The sequence below is a fragment of the Cetorhinus maximus genome, chromosome 1 (genome assembly GCF_964194155.1).
Source record: "Cetorhinus maximus chromosome 1, sCetMax3.hap1.1, whole genome shotgun sequence".
NCBI classification, from domain to species: domain Eukaryota; kingdom Metazoa; phylum Chordata; class Chondrichthyes; order Lamniformes; family Cetorhinidae; genus Cetorhinus; species Cetorhinus maximus.
In genome coordinates this window covers 128904360-128929762 of record NC_135879.1, presented here as the reverse complement: position 1 = coordinate 128929762, position 25403 = coordinate 128904360, and the positions used below count along the sequence as shown (strand labels likewise).

Below are 25403 nucleotides of genomic sequence, written 5' to 3'. Positions count from 1 at the left end.
AATTTAAGATAAGTAGTCGGCAGTTTAGAGGGGATTTGAGGGGAAATATTTTCACCCAGATGGTGTGTTGGGGATCTGGAACTCAGTGCCTAAAAGGATGGGAGAGGTAGAAACCTTTATAACCTTTAAAAAGTAATTTGAAATGCACTTGGGGTGCCACAACCTACAAGGCGAAGGACCATGAGATCCAAAAGGAGAATAAGCTGGATGGCTACTTGTTGGCCGGCACAGACAAGATGGACCAAATGGCCTTCTTCCATGCTGTACATTTCTGATTCTATGATGCTAAAGGTTGTAAGATCAGGACACAACAGGAAGGCAGCTGGATCAGAAAGGGGTAAGTTACTGGTTTCCACTTGGCTGGGATAGTTAAAATCGGGGCTATTATAACTATGCTATCCATGCAATAAACAAGAAAGCATGGGCCAAAAGGATGAAGTGAATACTAATAAGTCACAAGAATTGTCAAGATTTCCTCCAACTAAAAATCAGGGGAAAAATGTTGTTTTTGTCAGCTCCACTGTCTTGTTACCAAGCTTCAAATCCCCAGAAGAAACTGATTGTCTAAATCCATGAGAGACCAGGTTAGCCAAACAGAAGCCCTACGGGCTGCTGTGCTATATATAATCCTTCACACATATCAGTGAGCAATCAGAGGAACTGATTGCTGTCTGCATTTGGTCCTCAAGTTAGTCAAAAAAAGGTTTCCTTCATCCAGGAACTTACGAATAATCATTAGAGAGAAAATATATCGTAAGCTATTGCTGCTTGAGGCTTTCTACGATCATCTACTTGATCCTATAAAGAAATGATCCCCTTTAAAATGAAGCTCCATAAATTGTAGATCTGGTAAAGAGTACAAGATTTTTAGCACATCGGTGAAGCAAATACCATGGGCTGGAGATTTAAGCTCCATTAAGGAAAAATTGGTGATAGACAAAGTGATTAACATGAGTTAATCAATAATTCAGAACCAATAATTAATTGAATGAGTACATTTTTCCAAAAAATTGAGAAATCAAGATGAAGGGCCATTTCAGGGCATCATTTTGTGATGCCAAACTAATTAGTGTCAGTGTGGGGTCATACACCAATACAACTGGTTGGATTTTACAGACTACCCACGGGAGAGAAAACAGGTGAGTGGACGCTTAAATTAGAGCACTGTGTCATCCTACCCCACCACAATTTTACGGGCAGCGGGGGAAGCATCAGGTGAGCCTGTGACCCAATTGAGGCTCGTAAGAGAGCAATTAATGTCCAATTACAGGCCTCATCCCACCACTGCTCTGATTTAAATGGGCAGTGGGGGAGGCCTGTGCCCAACACGTAGCCTGGCAGGTTTAACTCTGAAGGCTGCTGGTCAGTGAAAGCTGGGGAGGGGGGTTTGCCTACTTCCCAGGCCCCCTGTGCCAATCGGAGGCCTCCACCTGGAGTTTTGCCTCCTCAGGTCCACCCTCCCCCATGCACTGTACAACATGTTCCCTGCCATGCCCCACAGCAGGGCCTGCCAACCTGACCTTGGTGAGATCCCAAACTTATCTGGGTTTTGGAGCCTTTGGGCCTTTTGCAATACTGGCAGCGGCCACTGATCCTGGTGTGGCAGAGAGCTGCTGGCCTCTGATTATCTGGAAGCTCAACATGGCCTGACTTCCTCCTGGAGACAGATGGAAGTCCTGTCTCAAACTCAAAAAGGGCCATCCTCTGAAAGATTAAAGCGGGGAAAGCCGGTCAAGTGAAGACGGGTCACCCCCGAACATTGAAGCTGGGGTGTGGGGAGCCCGCCCTCAGCGTGCAATCCAGCTCTACATATTATTATCCCAAGCATCAACACAAATTTAAATCTCGAGGCTCAGCAGACTCTCCATGATTGGCTTCGAGATTTAAACAAGCCTCCCAAAGCATGTTTCCCAGAATGGAATGGTATTCAATGAGCCTACACATTTTAAAAAGTGGATTCTGGGATTAACCTTTACCAGCTTGGAATTCAAGGTTTCTGCTGAATTTCTGCAATTTGGTAGGAAACAAATAACTATGCAATGCTGGTAGATGGTAGATGGGTATCCTGAGTTTCGGTGCAAGGAGTTCATGGCTAATGTGTTCAATAAACAAAACTTTATCAGAGTTGAAAATTCAAAGAAGTATCATATTATACTAAAACAATGTAAAATTCACTTCAGCTGAATTCAGATTGCTGCAGGATTTTGTACAATAAAATGGGAAAAGTTTATTCTGCAAATACTTAAAAGCATTTGCCCTGACAGGACAACAGCAAATTTTTATTTGTACGTTAAGTTAAACAACCAAGGAAAAAATAATTTTATTATTAAGAAAACACAGGCAGAAAAAGTATTTTCAAGTTATTACATTCATTCAAACTTTACATGTCCAGAAAGAATTTGGTGGTATCACATAAAAGATATTGAAGAAATACTGTAAGTCACATGCATGAAAGAGTTGGCACATACCACAAATGGAGTTGGTGTAATCTGAGAGAAGAGATGTACAGGAATTCCCTGGCTAACCAGGACAGTGGCGGCAAATCGGGCAAATCTGTAAATCACAGAAGAAATAGGCTAACTCCAAAATTTGTGAAGGAGCAAAATATACATTTTAGATTAATGCTAATCTTTAATTCAAAGTTATTTTAAACCCTTTTATCAAATGCTAATGTCTACTTGTAAACTTGCCTCTTTGTACCAACAGACAAGATCCTTTCAAAAATTCCTTCAAAAGTAATTTTATGCATCGTGAAAGTTATTTTTCTAGCAAACAATTTAAAAGGAATCAAAAATCACAATTTACTGTCATCAGCAGGTCATACTGATATTTCTTTACTGTGTCCAAATCCTATTTCATTCCATCCCATTATAAGACCATGAAAAATTGGATCAGTTTAACAATTAACCGAACCAGTTGGAAAACTAAGTAAGTGACAGCATTCTTTTCTCAACAGTCAAATAAGTGAGAAAAGCATCGTCAGGAAGGTATAATAATTCTCATAGTGTTATTGGAATTTATTGTAAAATAGAGTAATAGTGGGATAGTGTGTGTGTGCGTGCGCGTGCATAAGATTTAATTGAATTAGTCTGGTGCTTTGATCTAAGAGGAGAGGTTAGGTTTGAAATGTTAATTAGGTAAACATGGGGAAGTTTAAAAGCACAGGTGTCAAGGGAATATTTGCATTTTTAAATAAATCAATTAGATTGTTTTCAAAGGAGCGGTGAAATGTGTCACCTAGCCAGCTGAAGTTTAGAAACAATGTGGTTATTCTTCCCAACAATTACTGGTAAAACTTAGCGCTATGAGAGGGTTTTATTATCAGCGAGATAAAGTCCAAAGACATAGTGAAACAATGGGTATTTGCATTCAAAGAGCAAGATATGTGTAAAGAAGAGAAGACTGTAAGGGAAGGCACTTTTAAGATCTTAACAAAAGTGTAACTGGGAGTTAGATTGAGTAGGGGATTTAGAAGTTATCATAGTAGTAATTTATAGATCTATGCATGTATTTAAAACTATTTCTCATTAATAAATGTTTAATTTAGTTTTATAAAAACCTATAAAACTTGGTGGTCTTATTACTACTGCATTCAAGGCACGCATCTCGAAATTTATACAAATTGAAAATTGGTTGTGACAGTTATTTCAAGTTTCCCTCTGGGATTTGAACAACTCAGCATTTACCATCGCCTGTGTCATAACAAGCATTAACCTGACCTAAATAATAAGTACTCATGAAGAATTTAAAAGACACATAGAAAATACATATAAAAATATACTGGTTGAGTTTCTACTTTGGACATAATCGGCAATCCAAACTCAAATTCTGAAATGAAGTTATTGTCCAAGTTTCTTCTCAATATCAATTTGCATAATCACAAACATAAAATATTCCATCTAGTGGCACAGCTGGGCAGCATTTTAGAACATAATTGTTTATTCTTTCTCCTCCTTTCCTGATGCATTGAAAGATATTCCAAACCTGGTACAGTTTTATTACAATAGCTGAAAATGGGTTTACTACAAGAAAGTGTTTAGATCATCAGCTGTTATCCTATTTTAAAAAACTAAAAATGGCTAAAAACTACAAAGAGCCATTTACTAGTTTAGTTGGTGTACACTAGTGGGTTTTAGTACATAAAATTATTTTAATATTTAAAAACTTTTTTAAAAAGTCCCTATTACTGCCCATATGCCTATATAAAAGCTCAATTTTAAGGACATCCTCAAAGGGCCGCAGACAGGCGCAAACAGCAAAAAGGCGGCATGATAATTAATTCAATCAGGGGGCATGGCCAGTTCTGTGAGTAGGACCAGCTTCAGCTTGATATTTTTTAAACCAGCAAAAAGATCACGGAAAGTCGATTTGCACGTGAAATTCCTCAATCTTTTGCATTGGTCTGGCCAGTTTCTGGTGAACTTCATGGAAACGGTACCACAAAGTTTAGATGAAAAATTCATAATGTGGCCCACAGCATGCTGAAATTTCAGGGTCCCGCCTGTTCGGTAATGAGATCTAATCCTTCACTCCAACCTGGCACAAATATACATTTCAAGGGATTACATGCAGCAGAGGGCTTCTTAAATTGTAAAGTTATTTCTGGTATGGAATACTTATCTGTATGATAAGCAAAAAAAAATTAAGTAATCGTAGTGGACAGACCCATCTAAGTAGACTTTATGCATAATGACAAAACTAAATTATAAATCTATAATAAATTATAAACAGAACACCTTCGGTCTGTCCGCAAGCATTACCCAGACCTCCTTGTCGCTTGCCATTTCAACACTCCACCCTGCTCTCATGCCCACATGTCCGTCCTTGGCTTGCTGCATTGTTCCAGTGAAGCTCAACGCAAACTGGAGGAACAGCACCTCATCTTCCGACTAGGCACTTTACAGCCTTCTGGACTGAATATCGAGTTCAACAATTTTAGATCACGAACTCTCTCCTCCATCCCCACCCCCTTTCCGATTTTCCCCCTCCTTGTTTTTTCCAATAATTTATATAGATTTTTCTTTTCCCACCTACTTCCATTATTTTTGTGTATTTCCATCCATTGTTTTATCTCTACCTTTTAGCCTATTTCGATCCTTTCCCCCCCACCCCACCCCCACTAGGGCTATCTGTACCTTGCTCGTCCTGCTTTCTACCCTTAATTAGCACATTACTTTAGATAATATCACCACCTTCAACACCTCTTTGTCCTTTTGTCTGTGACATCTTTTGGTTATCTCCACCTATCACTGGCCCTCTATCTAGCTCTTCTTGTCCCACCGCCACCCCCACCCCTTTAAACCAACTTATATTTCACCTCTCTTCTATTTTTACTTAGTTCTGTTGAAGGGTCATTCGGACTCGAAACGTTAACTGTGCTCCTATCTGCAGATGCTGCCAGACCTGCTGAGTTTTTCCAGGTATTTTTGTTTTTGTTTTGGATTTCCAGCATCTGCAGTTTTTTGCTTTTAAATTATAAATCTACTCATTTATTAATAGTTTTGTTAATAAATTAAACATCTTTCACTCGTGCGCAGTTCAAGCAGTGCAGAACGTATTCACAATACTGTGTGTTTTCTGTATAGTCACAATTCCACCAAGACCTAAAAACTGTTTAAATATCTGATTGCTTATCAGGTTCCTCTCCCTCAGTTCCAAATAAACTCCACCTTTTGCTGCTGCTTCCACTGGGAGGGTGAGCACGTGCATCAAACCCAATCACAACACCTCTGTCTTTTACATCTGGAAACGATTTTTCCAGACATCTACACAAACCCTAAAGAAGCAAAGAAAAATTCAAACCAAAATTAATGCAATTCTTTTCAAGTTTTATTTTAGAAATAAAATAACACACTTAGAGGTGATTTATATGCTTGGGATTGGACTCATATTGCACAGGGAGAAGAGTTTGTTCCAATAGGCCGCCTGTATTCAACATTTAACTTCTGTTTTCTTTTTGTAGATATATGTGTTCTAGTGTAGGGGGTTACAAATATGTAATTTCATGAATCATATGTTTTAGGAGTGTAACTTTTAGTTTGGAGACTGAAATGTTTAAATGTAAGTAAATGAAAACCCCTGGTGAGAAGCTGGTAAAGAAATCTAAAGTAATTGCAATTCAAAGGGTTGCCTGTATTTATTTAATAATCAGAGTTGGAAGTGGGAAAACATTAAACAATGGGTGGCCCTTTTGAATTTCTTGGTGGAGATGAGATGTCTACAGTTGTCTTCATAAGGGGTTTAAATTATTCATATGGTTTTCCAGAACAAAGCGAATGTTTGGGAATTGTAGGTGATTTGTTGAATCTCTATCTGAGACATCCCAGGTACGCATGTTGCCATGGGGATAGATCGCAGGGAAGTTTTTTTGGTTTTGGGTTTATCAATATGCTCTCACACAGAAACAGGCAGTTGGAGCCTGGGAAGAGCTTTGAGACAAGCAGAAAAAGAAATCTGCCAGGAGTAGAGGGTTATGCGAAACGAAGGGTGTTGTCTGATTTCGGAGCCACTGAGCAAGAAAGTAGTCAGACCTATGCCTAAGCTGGGGTGTCCACAATCATGAGGTGCTTAAATAAAGAAGGAAGGATGCTAGTGGAAAGACCGCAAGAAATCTCAGACTTCAGAGAATAGTAGACACACTGAGGAGAATCAAAGTGAATTCCTGAGAGCTGTGGTACACCTTGGTTTGGTCCCAGAAGGTGAAGGAGCCTTTAAGATCCTGCAAAGTACAGAGGAACTCTTGGATGAAATTAAAAGTGGAACGGGAAGTGTCCTGTTGAGATTCTTGGGTTTAAAGAATAAGTGTTTAGGAAATATAGTACTAAGTTATTAGTACTTGCTTTAACTCTTATATAGTTAAAGGTTCTTTGTTTAAAATGTGAAATTTTGTGGTGTAACTCTTTCAGTTAATAACTGGGAGTTTGAATTTCTTTTTAAAAGTTACTGGTCTCCCTCGAGATCACAACAATGTCTGCTAAAAATTAGTTCCACATGTAATATGTTAAATTCAATTGGAATAATATAGAGATGGCAAAATACATTCTTGGCAATATTTCAGAACTTAAAAACTTTAGTCACAGTTGAAGTTTATAATACCATATTCTTAATTTCAAAGGAGCACTGCACAGCACAAATTTAATAACTTCATCCTTGGTGTCTACTTAAGAGGCCAAAAGTAAAATGATCTCTTTATTTTTGCCTTCTCAATGTACTTACCTTCATTTTTTGATCCACAGCTTATTGTTGCAGCAAACAGACAACTCTGCTCACTTAACACACTTTTCCCATTGTCATTTTTAACTGCTCCTCAAAGCTCCTCTTTTGGGTTTCCCACTAAATCTCCCAGTCATCCTGCTCCTCTGATGTATGAAGCTGGTTGCATGCAGCTCCATGTTAAACATCACTACTTGCTCCCTGCTGTAGGGTTATTCTATTCTCTCTGAATCAATAAGTTGGTTTCACTTTGTATGTAGCTTCATGAACAACTGGGATAGGTGATTTGTGCACATCTATTAACAGGGAGAGGGACTCAAAAGATACATAGAAGAGGTAGAACATGAGAGCAGGTAGAAGCTGTGATGAAATGGAGAGACCAGAAGCAAAAAAGCGAGTAGTTGAGGACTAGAGGTGTAAGATGGGTGGGAGAGGAAAGAATGAGTTGACAATTACCTAGTAGTTTGCTCTTAACAAATTAATTCTTCAAATTCTGCCTTGATTCTCTCGGGCAGATAGCTACATTGTTTTGTGGACATTAGGTTTAGAACATTTAAATAAACAATTGGTCCTCAAAATGTTAGGTACACTGCTGACTAAACAGACACTTAGCAGCCAGCAACAGCAAATTACCTATAGCACAGAGATAAAAACAAAAAACTAAAAAACTACTGCGGATGCTGGAAATCCAAAACAAAAACAGAATTACCTGGAAAAACTCAGCAGGTCTGGCAGCATCGGTGGAGAAGAAAAGAGTCGACGTTTCGAGTCCACATGACCCTTCAACAGAACTGGGATATGATATACTCCAGTTCTGTTGAAGGGTCATGTGGACTCGAAATGTCGACTCTTTTCTTCTCCACCGATGCTGCCAGACCTGCTGAGTTTTTCCAGGTAATTCTGTTTTTGTTTTAGCTATAGCACAGCTTGGTCGTAAAATCAAGTTCATTAATACTAATGTAACAATGTGCTATTCTTTCTTAAGCATAGCTTCAGACAATTCCATTTCCCACAAAGTATCCATTGGTAAAGCAGAGTTGCCAATTTGTGGCAATTTCCAAGATTTTAGTTAACTTGGCCATTTAGTAGCTATTCGAGTAGAGAAAAAAGGGATGGAAAAGTGAGAAAAGAAAATGCATGGCTATAGAATCCCAAGTATTTCCTTAAGCACTGTGCATCCAATAATTTACTTCCTGAAGTGCAGCCACTGATAACTAATACCCAGTCAACAAGGTCAATAAACATTGGGCTGTAACTTCCTCAGAGTGGCAATCAGTGTCGGATTGCCACTCTGTGCCCACCTACCTATGCCAAATTTCTTCCGTGCCTGTCTCACCTGGCCTACCAACTCAGGCCAGGCAAGATCCAGGCAGCGCAGCTGTGTCTGAAATCCAGCACTGTCGCATTGAAAGAGGACATACCCCTTTTTTTGTGGCACTAGCTGCCATAAAGCAGGTAAGTTTAACGGTCCCATCGAAATTGACAGGCCAAGGAGAAGGTAAGTGAAAAGGATTGAGGGATGGGGGATGTTTGGACATTGGGATGGAGTGGGGGGATGAGTCGGACATCAGAAAGGGGTAATAATCTGCATAATTTTGCATTAGTTATAATTTTGCATCAGTACAGTTTAAAACTAATGTCTTATCTCTTATCTTGCACATATCTAGCTCCATTAGAAAGCCATCTGAACTGAGGTAGGCCAGTAAACTCCAAGCTCCTCATACATTGCGCTGTCTCCCCATCACTGAAATAAGCTCTATTCTTTGCCAGGATATCAGATGGTACACTTTAAAACATATGAACTTTTTCACATTTAAGGGAAGAGGAATATCCCAGATGTAGTCATCCTTGCCCTACAAACTGACAGATTAGCTGCTCGTAAAACAACTTTCATGAAAATATGTAGTTCTTGAATCACGCTCACACATCAACTTACTTGTGTTGTCTGAATAATTGTCAGGTCATTCATGTGAGAAAATCCTGGTCCCATGATTGACCGCAACCCCGCTGTTCCAAACATCATCCTTGACCCAAAACATTCTTGCAGCCGTTCAATGTCCCCATCACAATTCAGCTGCCTGACTTCTGCCAATGTCTTAGGATTCTATAAAAGCAAAGATTAGTAAAACTTCAAAAGCTTGCTAGGCAAGCTATACTTTTTAACTCATTATAAACAGCTGTCACATTCTTGCTGTGAATCATAGCTGAATATATAACATTGCTAATTCTTGATAAAAAGTTAACATTCCTTCCAAATCTTGCTGCCAAAGCAAGAATTGAAAGACTGACATTAGTAACATACAACAACATCACATAACACATACATCAGCAGAAAAGGACAGAATTGTAAAAAGGTGACAGCACAGGAGGATGCCATTCAGATTGTTGAGCCTGTGCGGGCTCTCTGCAAGAGCAATTTAGCTCGCCCCACTCCCCTGCTCCTTCTCCATCAGTCTGTGCATTCCAGATCAGAACCACTCGCTGCATAAAAAAGCTTTTCCTCCTGTTGCCTATGGTCCTTTTACCAATCATCTTAAATCTGTACTCTCTAGTTCTTGATTTTCCAACAATGGGAGCAGTTTCTCCCTATCTAATCTGACCAGGCCCCTCATGATTAAGAAAACCTCTATCAAATCTCTTCTCAACCTTCTCTTCTCCAAGGAGAACAACCATAGCTTCCCCAACTTATTCATATAGCTTAAGTCCCTGGCTCATTTTCATGTGTGCTCTGCCCAAAGGCAGGTCTTGGCTCATTGTCTGCTGATTCATCCTGAGCTGTCTACTTGGAAATTTTTGACAGTGGCGGTTTGCCATTAACCTTCCACTCTTTAGCTGCAGGACGAGGAGGCAAGTCCCAAGTCTACCTCAGCTGGAACGGCAATTGAATCCACATTGTTGCCTGATGCTGAGCCACATGTGAGCCATCAAGCAAACTGTGCTTACTGGCCCCCTATGACCCTCACCACTGGAAACAGAAAATAGGAGCAGGAGTAAGCCATTCGGTCCTTTGAGCCTGCTCTGTCATTCAATATGATCATGGCTGATCCTCTATCTCAACGCCATGCTCCCGCTCTCTCCCCATATGCCTTGGCGCCTTTTGAGTTTAGAAATCTATTTCCTTAAATATATTTGGCGACTTGGCCTCCATAGCCTTCTGTGGTAGAGAATTTCACAGGTTCACCACCCTCTGAGTGAAGACGTTTCTCCTCATCTCAGTCCTAAATGGCCTACCCCGTGCCCTGAGACTGTGACCCCTTATTCTAGGCCCCCCAGCCTGAGAAAACACCATCCCTGCAACCAGTCTGTCCATCACTGTCAGAATTTTATACGTTTCAATGACATCCCCTCTCGTTCTTCTATACTCCAGTGAATACAGGACCGGTTGACCTAATCTCTCCTCATATGACAATTCTGCCATCCCAGGAATCAGTCTGGTGAACCTTCACTGCACTCCCCCTACGGCAAGTATATCTTTTCTTAGGTAAGGAGACCAAAACTGCACAAAATACTCCAGATGTGGTCTCACAAAGGCCCTGTACAGCTGCGGTAAGCCATCCTTGCTCAAATCCAGTACTCAAATCCTCTCACAATGAAGGCCAACATGCCATTTGCCTTCTTAACTGCTTGCTGCACCTGCATGCTTGCTTTCAGTGACTGGGTGTCAGCTGTGGCTCAGTTCATAGCACCCTCGCCTTTGAGTCAGAAGGTTGTTGGTTCATGTCCCACTCCCGGAAAAAAAAAAGTCAAAGAACTGTGAATGTACTCGAAAGAGTTACATGGTAAAAGGGTGAACTCTGAAAGAGTTACACCCAGGTCCCTTTGTATATCAACATTTTCCAACCAATCACCACTTAAATAATGCTCTACCATTCTGTTTTTCCTATCAAAGTGGATAACTTCGCACTTATCCATGTTATACTGCATCTGCCATGTATTTGCCCACTCGCTCAACCTGTCTAAAATCGCCTTGAAGCCTCTTAACATTCTCCTCATCACTCACATTCCCACCAAGTTTCATGTCATCAGCAAAGTTGGAAAAATTACATTTGGTTCCTTCATCCAAATCATTGACGAATATTGTGAATAGCTGGGGCTCAAGCACTGATTCCTGCGGTACCCCACCAGTCACCTCCTGCCACGCCGAAAAAGACCCATTTATTTCCTATTTTCTGTTTCCCATCTGCTAAGCAGTTTTCAACCCATGCCAATATGTTACCCCCAATCCCATGTATTTTAATCTTACACACCAATCTCTTTTTTTTTAATTCATTCACGGGATGTGGGCTTCACTGGCTGGGACAGCATTTTATTGCCCATTCCTAGTTGCCCTTGAGAAGGTGGTGGTGAGCTGCCTTCTTGAACTGCTGCAGTCCATGTGGTGTAGGTACACACACAGTGCTGTTAGGAAGGGAGTTCCAGGATTTTGACCCAGCAACAGTGAAGGAACGGCGATATATTTCCAAGTCAGGCTGGTGAGTAACTTGGAGGGGAACTTCCAGGTGGTGCTGTTCCCATCTATCTGCTGCCCTTGTCCACCTAGACGGTAGTGGTCGTGAGTTTGGAAGGTACTGTCTCAGGAGCCTTGGTGAATCTCTGCAGTGCACCTTGTAGATGGTACACACTGCTGTTACTGTGCGTCAGTGGTGGAGGGAGTGAATGTTTGTGAATGTGGTGCCAATCAAGCGAGCTGCTTTGTCCTGGATGGTGTCAAGCTTCTTGAGTGTTGTGGGAGGTGCACTCATCCAGGTAAGTGGGGAGTATTCCATCACACTCCTGACTTGTGCCTTGTAGATGGTGGACAGGCTTTGGGAGTCAGGAAGCGAGTTACTCATCGCACTATTCCTAGCCTCTGACCTGCTCTTGAAGCAGTGTTTACATGGCTAGTTCAGTTCAGCTTCTGGTCAATGCTAACCCCCAAGATGTTGACAGTGGGGGATTCAGTGATGATAATGCCAAAGAACATCAAGGGACGATGGCTGGATTCTTTCTTGTTGGAGATGGTCATTGCCTGACACTTGTGTGGCGCGAATGTTACTTGCCACTTGTCAGCTCAAGCCTGGATATTGTCCAGGTCTTGCTGTATTTGGACAAGGACTACTTCAGTATCTGAGGAGCCGTGAATGGTGCTAAACATCGTGCAATCATCAGTGAACATCCCCACTTATGACGGAAGGAAGGTCATTGATGAAGCAGCTGAAGATGGTTGGGCTGAGGAACTCCTGCAGTGATGTCCTGGAGCTGAGATGACTGACCTCTAACAACCACAACCATCTTCCTTTGTGCTAGGTATGACTCCAACCAGTGGAGAGTTTTCCCCCTGATTCCCATTGGCTCCAGTTTTGCTAGGGCCCCTTGATGCCACACTCTGTCAAATGCGGCCTTGATGTCAAGGGCAGTCACTCTTAGCTCACCTCGGGAATTCAGCTCTTATGTCCACGTTTGAACCAAGGCTGTAATGAGGTCAAGAGCTGCGTGTCCCTGGCGGAAGCCAAATTGGGCATCAGTGAGCAGGTTATTGCTAAGCAAGTGCTGCTTCATAGCACTGTTGATGATCCCTTCCATTACTTTACTGATGATCGAGGGTAGGCTGATGGAGCGGTAATTGGCCGGGTTGGATTTATCCTGCTTTTTGAGTACAGGACATACCTGGGCAATTTTCCACATAGCTGAGCAGATGCACATGTTGTAGCCAACAGCTTAGCTAGAGGTGGGGCAAGTTCTTGAGCACAAGTCTTCAGTACTATTGCCGGAATATTGTCAGGCCCCATAACCTTTGCAGTATCCATTGCCTTCAGCCGTTTCTTGATATCACATGGAGTGAATCAAATTGGCTGAAGACTGGCATCTGCGATGATGGGGGGATCACCTACTCGGCACTTCTGGCTGAAGATTGTAGCAACTGCCCAGTCTTGAGTTGCTAGATCTGTTTGAAATCTATCCCGTTTAGCACGGTGGTAGTGCCACACAACACAATGGACAAAATTTCGCCTTCACATTGAGGATACCCTCAATGTGAAGGCGAAATTTTGTCTCCACAATGACTGTGCGGTGGTCACTCCAATTGATGCTGTCATGGACAGATGCATCTGCAGCAGGCAGGTTGGTGAGGATGAGGTCAAGTATGTTTTTCCCTCTTGTTGGTTCCCTCACCACCTGCCACAGACCCGGTCTAGCAGCTATGTCATTTAGGACTCAGCGAGCTTGATCAGTAGTGGTGCTACCGAGCCACTCTTGGTGATGGTCATTGAAATCAGGCAAGATTTTACCTCCTTGCCACCCTCAGTGCTTCCTCCAAGTGGTGTTCAACATGAAGCAGCACTGATTCATCAACTGAGGGAGGGCGGTACGTGGTAATCAGCAAGAGGTTTCCTTGCCCATGTTTGACCTAATGCCACAAGACTTCATGGGGTCCAGAGTTGATGTTGAGGACTCCCAGGGTAACTCCCTCCCGACTGTATACCACTGTGCCGCCACCTCTGCTGGGCCTGTCCTGCCGGTGGAACAGGACATACCCAGGGATGGTGTCTGGGACATTATTTGTAAGGTACGATTCTGAGAGTATGACTATGTCAGGCTGATGCTTGACTAATCTGTGAGACAGCTCTCCCAATTTTGGCTCTAGCCCCCAGATGTTAGTAAGGAGGACTTTGCAGGGTCGACAGGGCTGCGATTGCCGTTGTCATTTCCGATGTCTAGGTCGATGCTGGGTGGTCCGTCTGGTTTCATTCGTTTTTTGTGACTTTGTAGCTGTTTGTTACAACTGAGTGGCTTGCTAGGCCATTTCAGAGGGCATTTAAGAGTCAACCACATGTGACATGTAGGCTAGACCAGGTAAGGATGACAGATTTCCTTCCCTAAAGGGCATTAGTGAACTCGATAGCTTTTTACAACAATCGACAATGGTGATAACAGGAGACTTGGAAAAGATCAGCTGGATTAGACATAATCAAAAACAGAATTACCTGGAAAAACTCAGCAGGTCTGGCAGCATCGGTGGAGAAGAAAAGAGTCGACGTTTCGAGTCCACATGACCCTTCAACAGAACTGGGATATACTCCAGTTCTGTTGAAGGGTCATGTGGACTCGAAACATCAACTATTTTCTTCTCCACCGATGCTGCCAGACCTGCTGAGTTTTTCCAGGTAATTCTGTTTTTGATTATGTCTAATCCAGCTGATCTTTTCCAAGTCTCCTGTTATCACATCCTTCTTAATAGACTATCGAATTTTCCCTGCCACTGACGTTAGGCTAACCAGTCTGTAATTCCCTGTTTCTCCCTCCCTCCTTTTTAAAATAATGAGGTTATATTTGCCACCTTCTGATCTGCCGGGGCTATCCCAAAATCTACAGGATTTTGGAAGATGACAACCAACGCATCCACTATTTCCATGGCCACCTCCTTTAGTACCTGGGATGTAGATTATCAGGCCCTGGGGGTTTATTGGCTCAGTCCCATTAAATTCTCCAGGACTATTTTTTTTCGTAAAACTAATTTCCTTCAATTCCTCCTCCTCACTAGACCCTTGGTTCCCTAGCATTTCTGGGAAGTTATTTGTGTCTTCCTCCATGAAGACAGAACTAAAGTAGTTGTTTAATTGCTCTGGCATTTCCTTGTTCCCCATTATAAATTCTCCCATTTTGTACTGTAAGGGACCTACATTTGTCTTCACTAACTTTTTTCTGTTTACTTACTTATAGAAGCTTATACTATCTGCTTCTATGTTCCTTGTGAGTTTACACTATTTTTCCCCTCTTGATCCACCTTTGCTGAATTCTAAACTGCTTCCAATCCTCAGGTTTGCTACTTTTTCCAGCAACTTTATATGACTCCTCTTTGAATCTAATACTGTCCTTAATTTTTTTTGTTAACCATGATTGAGCCACTTTTCCTGTTCTGCTTTTGCACCAGAATGGAATGTATTACTGTTGCAATGCATACATTTGTTCCTCAAATATTAGCCATTGCCTATCCACCGTAATGCCTTTAAATGAAGTTCCCCAATCTATCTTAGCCAACTCATGCCTCAAACCTTTGTAGTTTCCTTTGTTTAGATTTAGGGCCCTAGTTTCAGATCGGACTACATCACTTTCCATCCTAATGAAGAATTCTATCACGTTATGGCCACTGTTCCCTGAAGGACCCCGCACAACAAGATAATTAATTAATCTCTTCTCATTGTAAAGTACCAAACTAGAATAGCCATGAAATTGTTTTTGCACTCTCTCTAAAGCCTTTGCATCTTTCCTAAAGCGTTGTGCCCAGAATTGGAAACAATACGGCAGCTGAGGCCAAACCAGTATTTGACACAGGTTTTACATAGCTCCATTGCTTATGAACTTCATGCCTCTTACTTATAAAGCCCAGGATCCTGTCTGCCTGTTTCCCATTTTAGTGGCATGCCCTGCCATCTTCAACAATTTGTGCACACATATTCAAATGTGCCTCTATTTTTGCACCTCCTTTAGAATCCTATCCTTTAGTTTATAGGGTCGGTCTCTTCCTACCAAAAAGTATTGCTTAGCACTTCTCTACATTAAACTTCATCTGTCACATGTCTGCACACTCCACCGAACTGTCTACCTCCTCTTGAAGTCTATTACTATCCTCCTCAGAGTTCACAATACTTCCAAGTTTTGTGTCTTTGAAACATTTTGAAATTACGCCCTGTACACTGAAGTCAAGGTCATTAACATATATCACAAGAACACAAGAGTTTGGAGCAGGATTAGACTACATGGCCCGTCAAGCCTGCTCTGCCATTCAATATGACCATGGCTGATTTTAGGCTTCAATTCCATTTTCCCATCCAATCTCCATATCTCTTGATCCCGGAGACACCCCAAATTTGTCTATCCCAGCTTTAAGTATAGTCAACAATAGACAATAGAAGGCCCTAGTACTGACTCCTGGTCAACTCCACTTTATACCTTCCTCCAGTTTGAAAATAAATCATTCACCACTACTGTTTCCTGTCACTGACCTAACTTCACATCCATGCTGTCGCTGACCCTTTTATTCCATGGTTTCAACTTTGCTGACAAGTCTATTATGTGGCACTTCAAACAAATTTTGGAATTCCATATACACATCAACTAAATTACAATCATCAACCCTCACTGTTACCTCACCAATAGACTCAATCAAGTTAGCTAAACACAATTTGCCTTTAACAAATCCATGTTGGCTTTCCTTAATCGATCCAGACTTGTCTAAGTGATGGCAAATTTTGTCCCGGGATTATCGTTTAGAAAAACTTTCCCACCAGCAAGGGTTAAACTGAATGGCTTGCAGTTGCTGGGTTTATACTTACATCCTTTAAATGAATAAATGTGCAACATATACAATTCTGGATCATTCACTCAGCACTTCTGGCTGAAGATGGTTACAAATGTTTCAGCCTTGTCTTTACACTGCTGTGCTGGACTCTCCCATCATTGAGGATGGGATATTTGTGGAGAGACCCCCATTAATTTTCCACCATTATTCACGAATAGATGTGGCAGGAGTGCTGAGCTTTAATCTGATCTGTTGGCTGTGGGATTGCTTTGCCCTGTCTATTGCATACTGATTCTGCTGTTGAGCATACATGTAGTCCTGTGTTGAAATTTCATCAAGTTGGCACTTCATTTTTAGGTATGCCTAATGCTGCTCCTAGCATGCCCTCCTGCACTCTTCTTTCAGCCAGAGTTGATTCCCCAGCTTGATGGTAATGGTAGAGTGAGGCATATGACGGGCCATGAGGTTGCAGATTGTGGCTCAATACAATTCTGCTGCTGCTGATGGTCCACAGCACCTCATGAATGCCCAATTTTGAGTGGCCGAATTTGTTATGAATCTATCAATTTAGCACAGTGGTAGTGCCACACAACATGATGGAGGATATCCTCAATGTGCAGACAGAACTTTGTCTCAGCAAGGACATGTGGTGGTTACTCCTATTGATACTGGCATGGACAGATGCATCTGTGACAGGTAGATGTGAGGGCAAGATCAAGTAAGTTGACTCTCTCACCACCTGCCACAGGCGCATTTTAGCTGATATGAAGTATCCCGCCCAAAGTGCATTCTATGTCCTTGCTATCCTCAGTGTTTCTCCCAAGTTGTGTTCAACATGGAAGAGCGCTGATTCATCAGCTCAGGGAGAGCAGTACTTGGTAATCGGCAGGTTTCCTTGCCCAAGTTTGGCCTGATGCCATGAACCTTCACAGGGTCAAACTCAATGTTGAGGGCTCCAGGCCACTCCTTGCCAACTATATACCACTGTGTTGCCACCTCTGGTGGGTCTGTCTGATGATCGGAAAGTACTTTCCCAGGTATGATGGTGGAGGAGACTGGGATGTTGGCAGTAAGGTTTGACAATGAGAGGCTACTGCTTAACTAGTCTGTGGAACAGCTTTTCCTATTTTGAGACAAGTCCCCAGATATTAATGAGAAGGACTTTTGCAGGGTCAACAGGCTGGGATGTGTCTTTGTTGTTTCCGGTGCCTAGGTAGATGCAGGCTGGTCATCTGTTTTTATTCTTCTTTGACTTTTCTGTCGTATTTTGATACAACCGAGTGGCTTGCTAGGCCATTTCAGATGGCAGTTAAGAGTCAACCATATAGCTCTAGGTCTGGAGTCACATATAGGCCGGACCAGGTAAGGCTAGCAAGTTTCTTTCCGTAAAAGGGAAAGCCGTCATGAAAGCTGAGCTTTAGAGGACTGTTAGGTTTTAAAATGTTCCCTCTAATTTAAGGTGAAACAGTACCATCCCTCTTTTCAGAAGGTTAAGTCATGATAAATACTTCAGCTTGGAGATGTGCCCATATGATCTGGTTGCCATGGGTAGAGAAACTCAAACAGAAACCCCGTGAGTTGGAGGTGTCAAGTTTAACCCCTTTACATATTATCTCATAGAAAAGGGACAGCTGCTATTTGAAACACAGAGACAAGGGAGCCATTGCTGTGGGAAAGCAGATGAACTGTTTTGTGTTAACAGCCAAGCAGGATGCTTGTGAAAGTTTGTTTTCCATTCAGAAGGGAACAGAACAATTGGAGCTCTTGAAAATTTAAGGAACAGAGTTGCCAAGGTGTGCCTTGCTGATGGTAATTGGATCCCGAAAATTCAGACTGAGTGGAACAATTGTTGAAGAATATTGGAAGATTCTACCTGGTGTGGCGAGGAGAAATGAACATGGAGCAGAGCTGGGAGTCACTGTGAGACTGTTCCTTTAATGCTCTCTGCCAGAAGTATGACACCCAGTGAAAGGAGTTTTGTAAGGACTATTTCAGTTGTACTGGTTAGTTAATGCAAAAGTCCCTTTCTTAGTTTGATGTATTAGTTGCCTGTTAGTTAATGCTTGATCTGTGTTTATTTTAGTTTGTTCCAGTAAAAGTTAGAAAAAGTGAAATCTTGTCCTTTGGCTCTTTGTCGGTCGCTGGAAAATCAATGTCTTTTTAAAAAATTATTTGTCTCTACAGGGATCATAACAAAAGCAGACAGTTCAGATCGGTGGATTGATTGTAAAGACGTATGTATAGATTCACAATTTAACTTCTCATTCTTTCAAAAACAGTGAATCATGCAGCCAACAAATCTGTAGGCAACCAATCCGTCTCCAAGCACCTTAGCATCACTTACAAATATTAAGACATAACAAGTGTAGCTGGGATGACATTCAAAAAAAAGAGAGACAACCCTATCAAGCTAGTCCTACCCAAATAATAATGCAAACACACTTAATACTTATTCAACCATTAGCCACAATATCACCGGAGAGTGGCAACGAGATGAAGGTTTCAAGCCAATTCAAGAAAAACTCTTAGAAATCCTCCCCCACCCCCCAATTCCCTAAGATAATCAAGCCAGATTTCAGGACACCTACAACTCCTTAATCTCTACTAACTAGCAATATAAATGTTCTCTGAAGAATAGGCCAAGTTCCCTTTTAAACACACACCATCAAAATGATTTTCGATGCCTTTGAGGTAATCGCTACGTAAAGTAAGGATGCATCGCAAACTCTTCAATCTCTTCTTTGCTGCGACGCTTAAAGAAGCCACCAGTGATGTGCCTGCAGGCATCAACATTAAGTTCTATTCAGAGGAGCTCTTCAATCTCCCCAGGCTGCCTCCACCAAAATCACAGAGGCAGTAATCAGAGAGCTTCTGTATGCAGATGACTGTGCCCTAGCTGCCCACAACAAGACAGACATCCAGACTCTGGCAAACAAATTCTTGAGAGCTGCCAAAAACATTGCTCTCCAAATCGGTGTCTCCAAGACCAAAATTATGTTTCAGCCAGCACCAGGCACACACTATAAAGCACTAGCCATTGGTATCAATCTCAATGTTGTAGAAAAATTCTCATACCTTGGCAGTGTGCCCCCTAAGTAAGCCATTATTGAAGAAGGTATGCACACATCCAGCAAGCAAATTCTGCTTCCGGTCAACTCCATGAAAATGCCTGGAAGCAGCAAGCTATTAAGCTGAAGATTGAAATCAAACACTACTATGCTGTTGTCCTTACCACCTTGCTGCATGAAGCAAAATCCTGGGTCTGCTATAGGTGCCACAAAGATCTGGAACGCCTCCAAATCACACGATATTCATCATGAGAATTCAATGTCAGGACAAAAATCGCAAATAACGAGGTCCTTCATCCTTCTGGGCTCAACAGCATGGACACCACCCTCCAGAAAATTCAATTAGATTGGTAGGCCATATCTCCAGCATGGATGACTATAGATTCCCCAAGCAGATCTTCTGTGGGGAACTATTACAGGGCAAACTACATCAAGGTGGTCAGTACAAATGATGCAAGGACACCCTAAAAAGAGATCCTTATAAACCTCTGCATTGCAGATCACCTCTTGTGAAAACACTGCAGCTAAAAGACTCATGTGGAGGCAAGCACTGAAATTTGGTTCAGTATGTTTCGAGGACCATCTACACCAAACTCGCAGAATCTGACTTACCTAAAAGAAAGCCAGAGGTGGTGCTCCTGCAGATGTTCCCCTTAAACACCAACAATGGCAACATGAATTGCCCGTCCTGTGGACGTCCATGCCAATCCCACATCAGACTCCTCAGTTATGAGATGAAGACAATGAAATTGCTTGCAGCTTGGACATGCTCCAACAGCGAGGAGTATACCACCAAGTAGAAAACTGATTACTCCTGCACGTTTCAACACCTTGTTCCAGAGGTTGATAACTCAGCAAAAAGAAATACTTCCCAACAACTTTGCAGCAAAGTTTGTATGCATGTTGTCTAGTCCAGCCAGCCATTCACATTCTTCTAAAATAACATTTCCGGTTAGACTAGCTCTAGTTAAGAGGAGACAGTGGCGTAGTGATAATGTCACTGGACTAATTGTCCAGAGGTCCAGGCTAATGCGTTGGGTCACAGGTTCTAATACTCAATTAATAAATCTGGAATATAAAACTAATCTTAGCAATGGTGACCATGAAACTATCACCCATTGTCATAAAAATCCATCAGGTTTACTAATATCCTTTAGGGAAGGAAGTCTGCTGTCCTTACCTGGCCTGGCCTACATGTGACTCCAGATCCACAACAATGTGGTTGACTCAACTGCCCTGTAAGCCATTCTGATCAAGGGCAATTAGGGATGGCAATAAATACTTGCCTTGCCAGTAAAGCCCACATCCCATTTTATGCATTTTATGAACATAGTTGGAGTTTCCAAACTTCAAATGCATGACTTTAATGAACATTTGTCACGCACAGCCAATTTCCATTACTTGCCTATATGCAACCTATTAATTTTGCCCAAATTACTTCATCTATATCATCTTACACAAAAATGAAAGAATAGTTCAATTAATGCACTAACTACCTAATCAGTGATGGAGACGATAAACAGAAATAGCACTAAGAAGAGCATTGTGGAACTTAATTTGTGATCTTCCGCCATTCATAACAACCCTGCTGTTAATGAGATTTTAACCAATAATCTCATCAGCATAATATATGTCCTATGATCTCATATGATTTGTTTTAACCCAGTAGCTGTCTTTATAGTAAATAAACAGAAAATTCTGGAAAAACTCAGGAGGCCAGGCAGAATTTTATGGTACTTGACTGAGCACTTTTTGGAAATTGAGGCACACATCAACAGCATCCACCAATCGCTTTACTTTTTCAAAAGAATTCAATTAGGTTAGTAATAAGGTCTATTTAGTTTTCAGACGCTAAGCTGAAAATCTCCAGTACTTCCAAACTTGCAATGATAAACCAAATCATGTACTTATTTCCAGCTGTTTTCCTACAACTGATATCAAACGGAGATGATGATGTGGCATCATGGGTAAAGTTGGTGGGCAAGCATGGAACTCATTTCAGGGTGGGTGCTGGTCAGATTTGAAAATGGCTGGAAATGTCACCACTGATCAGAAAATTAACTGGATGAGCCATATAAATACCGCACTTACCAAAGTAGATCAGAGGGTTGGTAACTCACCTCTTGACTGCCCAGAGTCTAACTATCTACAAGGCACAAGTCAGAACAATGAGGGAAGTTCCCCTCCAAGCCACTCACTATGCTGACTTGGAAATATATCGCCGTTCCTTCACTGTCACTGGGTTAAAATCCTGGAATTCCCTGCCTAACAGCACTGTGGGCAAACCTACACCACATGGACTGCAGCGGTTCAAGAAGGCAGCTCACCACCACCTTCTCAAGGGCAATTAGGGATGGGCAATATAGCCAGCGACGCTCACATCCCATGAATGAATATAGAAAATGAGATAATACATTTTGGAAAGGGGAAAAAGAACAAGGAATGAGAGCATGCATTTAAATAAAACAGAGAATAGGGACATGTCCGAATGTAAGATTCTCTGAAAAGTGAGGTTGCAGGAAAACAAATCCATCAACATCATTCGCGTTTCAATGGCTGTCACAGTCCAATTAATTAGCGTCAATTAAAAATGCTGAGATCCATGTTAATTCCTGTCCAGAGGGGCGACAGGTACATTTCGCAGCTGGAAACACCAGCCAAAAACAGTCGCCAGATGCCCAGCTCCCGGCCGAGGGAGCGATGCCCCGGGCTTAGTACAGGAGAAGCAGCAGCGCCGCTTCTCACAGGAGCCGGAATCTCTCCCTCCCAGCTCCGGGCCTCAGCCTCCTCACCTTGTCCCATTCCAGCCACTGCACGATCGCCCGGTCCAGATCAACGGTCCCGGCCATTCCGACACCAACAGCCACTTCCAGCGAACTCCGCCCCCGACACCAAACAGAGCCAGCACCTCCACTATTGACCAATCAGAGGGAGAGTCTCCATTACTAACCAATCACAACCAGAGACTCCACTACTGACCAATCAGAGCCAGAATTTCTGCTACTGTCCAACCAGACTCAGAGCCTCCACTACTGACCAATCAAAGCCTCCACCACTGACCAATTACAGCTAGAGTTTCTATTATTGTCCAATCAGCGCCCGATCCTCCACCACTGACCAATCACGGCCGATTCCTCGCCACTGACCAATCAGCACTCTCCTCGTCGCGATATCACCATTACACCAGTTTGAGACCTGAATATAAGTTTATGAAGGGTGAAGGAATGTCGGCCTTTATCTCAAAGGGGCAGGAATACCAAAGATGATCACAGAATTCCGCCTTTTATAATTTGTTTCTACCCTTCGCCTGGCCGGAGGAAGCCGCCCCCAATCTCCGTGATTGCGAGATACAGAGGGAGGTTGGGCTGTCCCGCCGATGCTCGGCTGTCTTCCTGGTGCCGCCTCCGCGGTCGCAGGAAAACCAGAGCTTCTCGCTCAATCTGAGGCCCCGCTACCAATGGAGTGACCCGGCTCCGATACTCGGCTTCAGGCTCCAGCCCTGGGAGGGAGGGAGGGAGGGGGGTTTTGCAGCTGGCCGTGGTCTCAACCACATCCTGACCTCAGTCACTACTTTGCACCACTTCTGGCTCAGCCTAGCCAGGACCCAGTGGCAATCCCTCCCTAGTGAAGATGAGCTCGAAGATGGCTTGATGAGGCCGATTGGGGATCTGCAGACTTTATGGCATGTAGGGCATTTGTTGTCATGTGGGATGCCTGGTCATGTGTTATCAGTTTGGGTCATGATGCATTTTTTTTGCCACTTTCTCCTTCATTTTGTAGTGGCTGGGTCACGATCTAGTTCAAAGCGATGGTCTACCAGGAATTGATGCCCAGATCCACAACAATGTTAAAAGCAAAATACTGCAGATGCTGGAAATCTGAAACAAAAATAAAAATAGCTGGAAAAACTCAGCAGGTTTGACAGCATCTGCGGAGAGGAATAGTTAACGTTTCGAGTCCGTATGACTCTTCATCAGATGAAGTTCTGATGAAGAGTCATACAGACTCGAAATGTTAACTGTATTCCTCTCCGCAGATGCTGTCAGACTTGCTGAGTTTTTCCAGCTATTTTTATTTTTGTTCCACAACAATGTTGTTGACTCTTAAATGCCTTCTGAAATGGCCTAGCAAGCCACTCATTAGTATCAAACTGCTAAAAACAAGTCAATAAGGAATGAAATTGGATGGACCACCCAGCATCAGCCTAGGCACCAGAAAAGACAACGGCAAACCCAGCCCTGTTGACTCTGCAAAGTCCTACTTACTAACATATGAGGGCTTGTGCCAAAGGGAGAGCTTGTACCATAGACTAGTCGTAGACATAGTCATACTCACAGAATCATTCTAACAGATAATGTTCTAGGCAGCACCATCACTATCCCTGGGTATATCTTGTTCCACCTGCAGGGCAAACCCAACAGAGGTGGCGACATAGCGGTATACAGTCGGGAAGGATTTGCCCTGGGAGTCCTCAACATCGACTTCAGACCCCATGACGTCCTTTAGCACCAGATCAAACATGGACAAGGAAACCTCCCGCTGATTACCACGTACTGTACCCCCTCAGCTAATGAATCTGTACTCCCCCATGTTGAACACCACTTGGAGGAAGCACTTGGTGGCGAGGGCGGAGAATGCACTCTAGGTGGGGGACTTCAATGACAATAACCAAGAGTGCCACGGTAGCACCACTACAGACCGAGCTGGCCAAGTTCTAAAGGACATAGCTGCTAGACTGGGTCAGCGACAGGTGGTGAGGGAACCAACAAGAGGGAAAAACCTACTTGACCTCATCCTCACCAACCTGCCTGCCGCAGATGTATTTGATCCATGATAGTACCGGGGGAAGTGACCACTGCACGGTCTTTGTGGAGACAAAGCCCTGTCTTCGCATTGAGGATATCCTCCATTGTGTTGTGTGGCACTACCACTGTGCTAATTGGAATAGGTTTCGAACAAATCTAGCAACTCAAGACTGGGCAACCATGAGGTGCCGTGGGCCATCAGCAGCTGCAGAATCGTACTCAACCACAATCTATAACCTTTTGGCTCAGCATATCTCCCACTCTACCGTTACCACTAAGCCAGGGGATCAACCCTGGTTCAATGAAGAATGAAGGTAGGCATGCCAGGAGCAGCACCAGGCATACCAAAAAAATGAGGTGACAACCTGGTGAAGATATAGCACAGGACTACTTGTATGCCAAACAGCATAAGCAGCAAGCGATAGACAGAGCTAAGCGATTCCACAACAAATGGATCAGATCTAAGCTCTGCAGTCCTGCCACACCCAGTCGTAAATGGCGGTGGACAATTAAACAACTCACTGGAGGAGGAAGCTCCACAAAAATCCCCATACTCAATGGTTGAGGCGCCCAACACATCAGTGTAAAAGGTAAGACTGAAGCACTTGAAACAATCTTCAGCCAGAAGTGCCGAGTGGATGATCCATTTCGGCCTCCTCCAGAGGTCCCCTGCGTCACAGATGCCAGTCTTCAGACAACTCGATTCACTCCATATGATATCAAGAAATGGCTGAAAGCCCTGGATACTGCAAAGGCTATGGGCACTGACAATATTCCGGCAATAGCACTGAAGACTTATTCTCAAGAACTTGCCGTTCCCCTAGCCAAGCTGTTCCAGTGCAGCTACAAACTGGCATCTACCCAGCAATGTGGAAAATTGCCCAGGAATGTCCTGTACACAAAAAGCAGGACAAATCCAACCCGGCCAATTACTGCCCTATCAGTCTACTCTCAATCATCAGTGATGGAAGGGGTCATCAACAGTGCTATCAAGCAGCACTTTCTTAGCAATTACTTGCTCACTGATGCTCAGTTTGGGCT

At 42.8% G+C, this 25403-nt stretch overlaps 1 protein-coding gene across 1 annotated transcript in view; it reads right to left on the bottom strand.

The window, feature by feature from the left end:
- pgm2 (phosphoglucomutase 2) overlaps positions 1-22454 on the bottom strand; it is a 79990-nt gene extending 57536 nt beyond the window's left edge. Inside the window, exons 1-4 of the mRNA XM_078546133.1 lie at positions 22350-22454; positions 9149-9316; positions 5670-5776; positions 2469-2553 (exon numbers count right to left, since the gene is read on the bottom strand). Of these exons, the coding sequence (XP_078402259.1) occupies positions 2469-2553; positions 5670-5776; positions 9149-9316; positions 22350-22406 (417 nt within the window). The 5' untranslated portion in view covers positions 22407-22454. The remainder of the gene's footprint in view (positions 1-2468; positions 2554-5669; positions 5777-9148; positions 9317-22349) is intronic.
- Positions 22455-25403: the final 2949 nt, after the last annotated feature.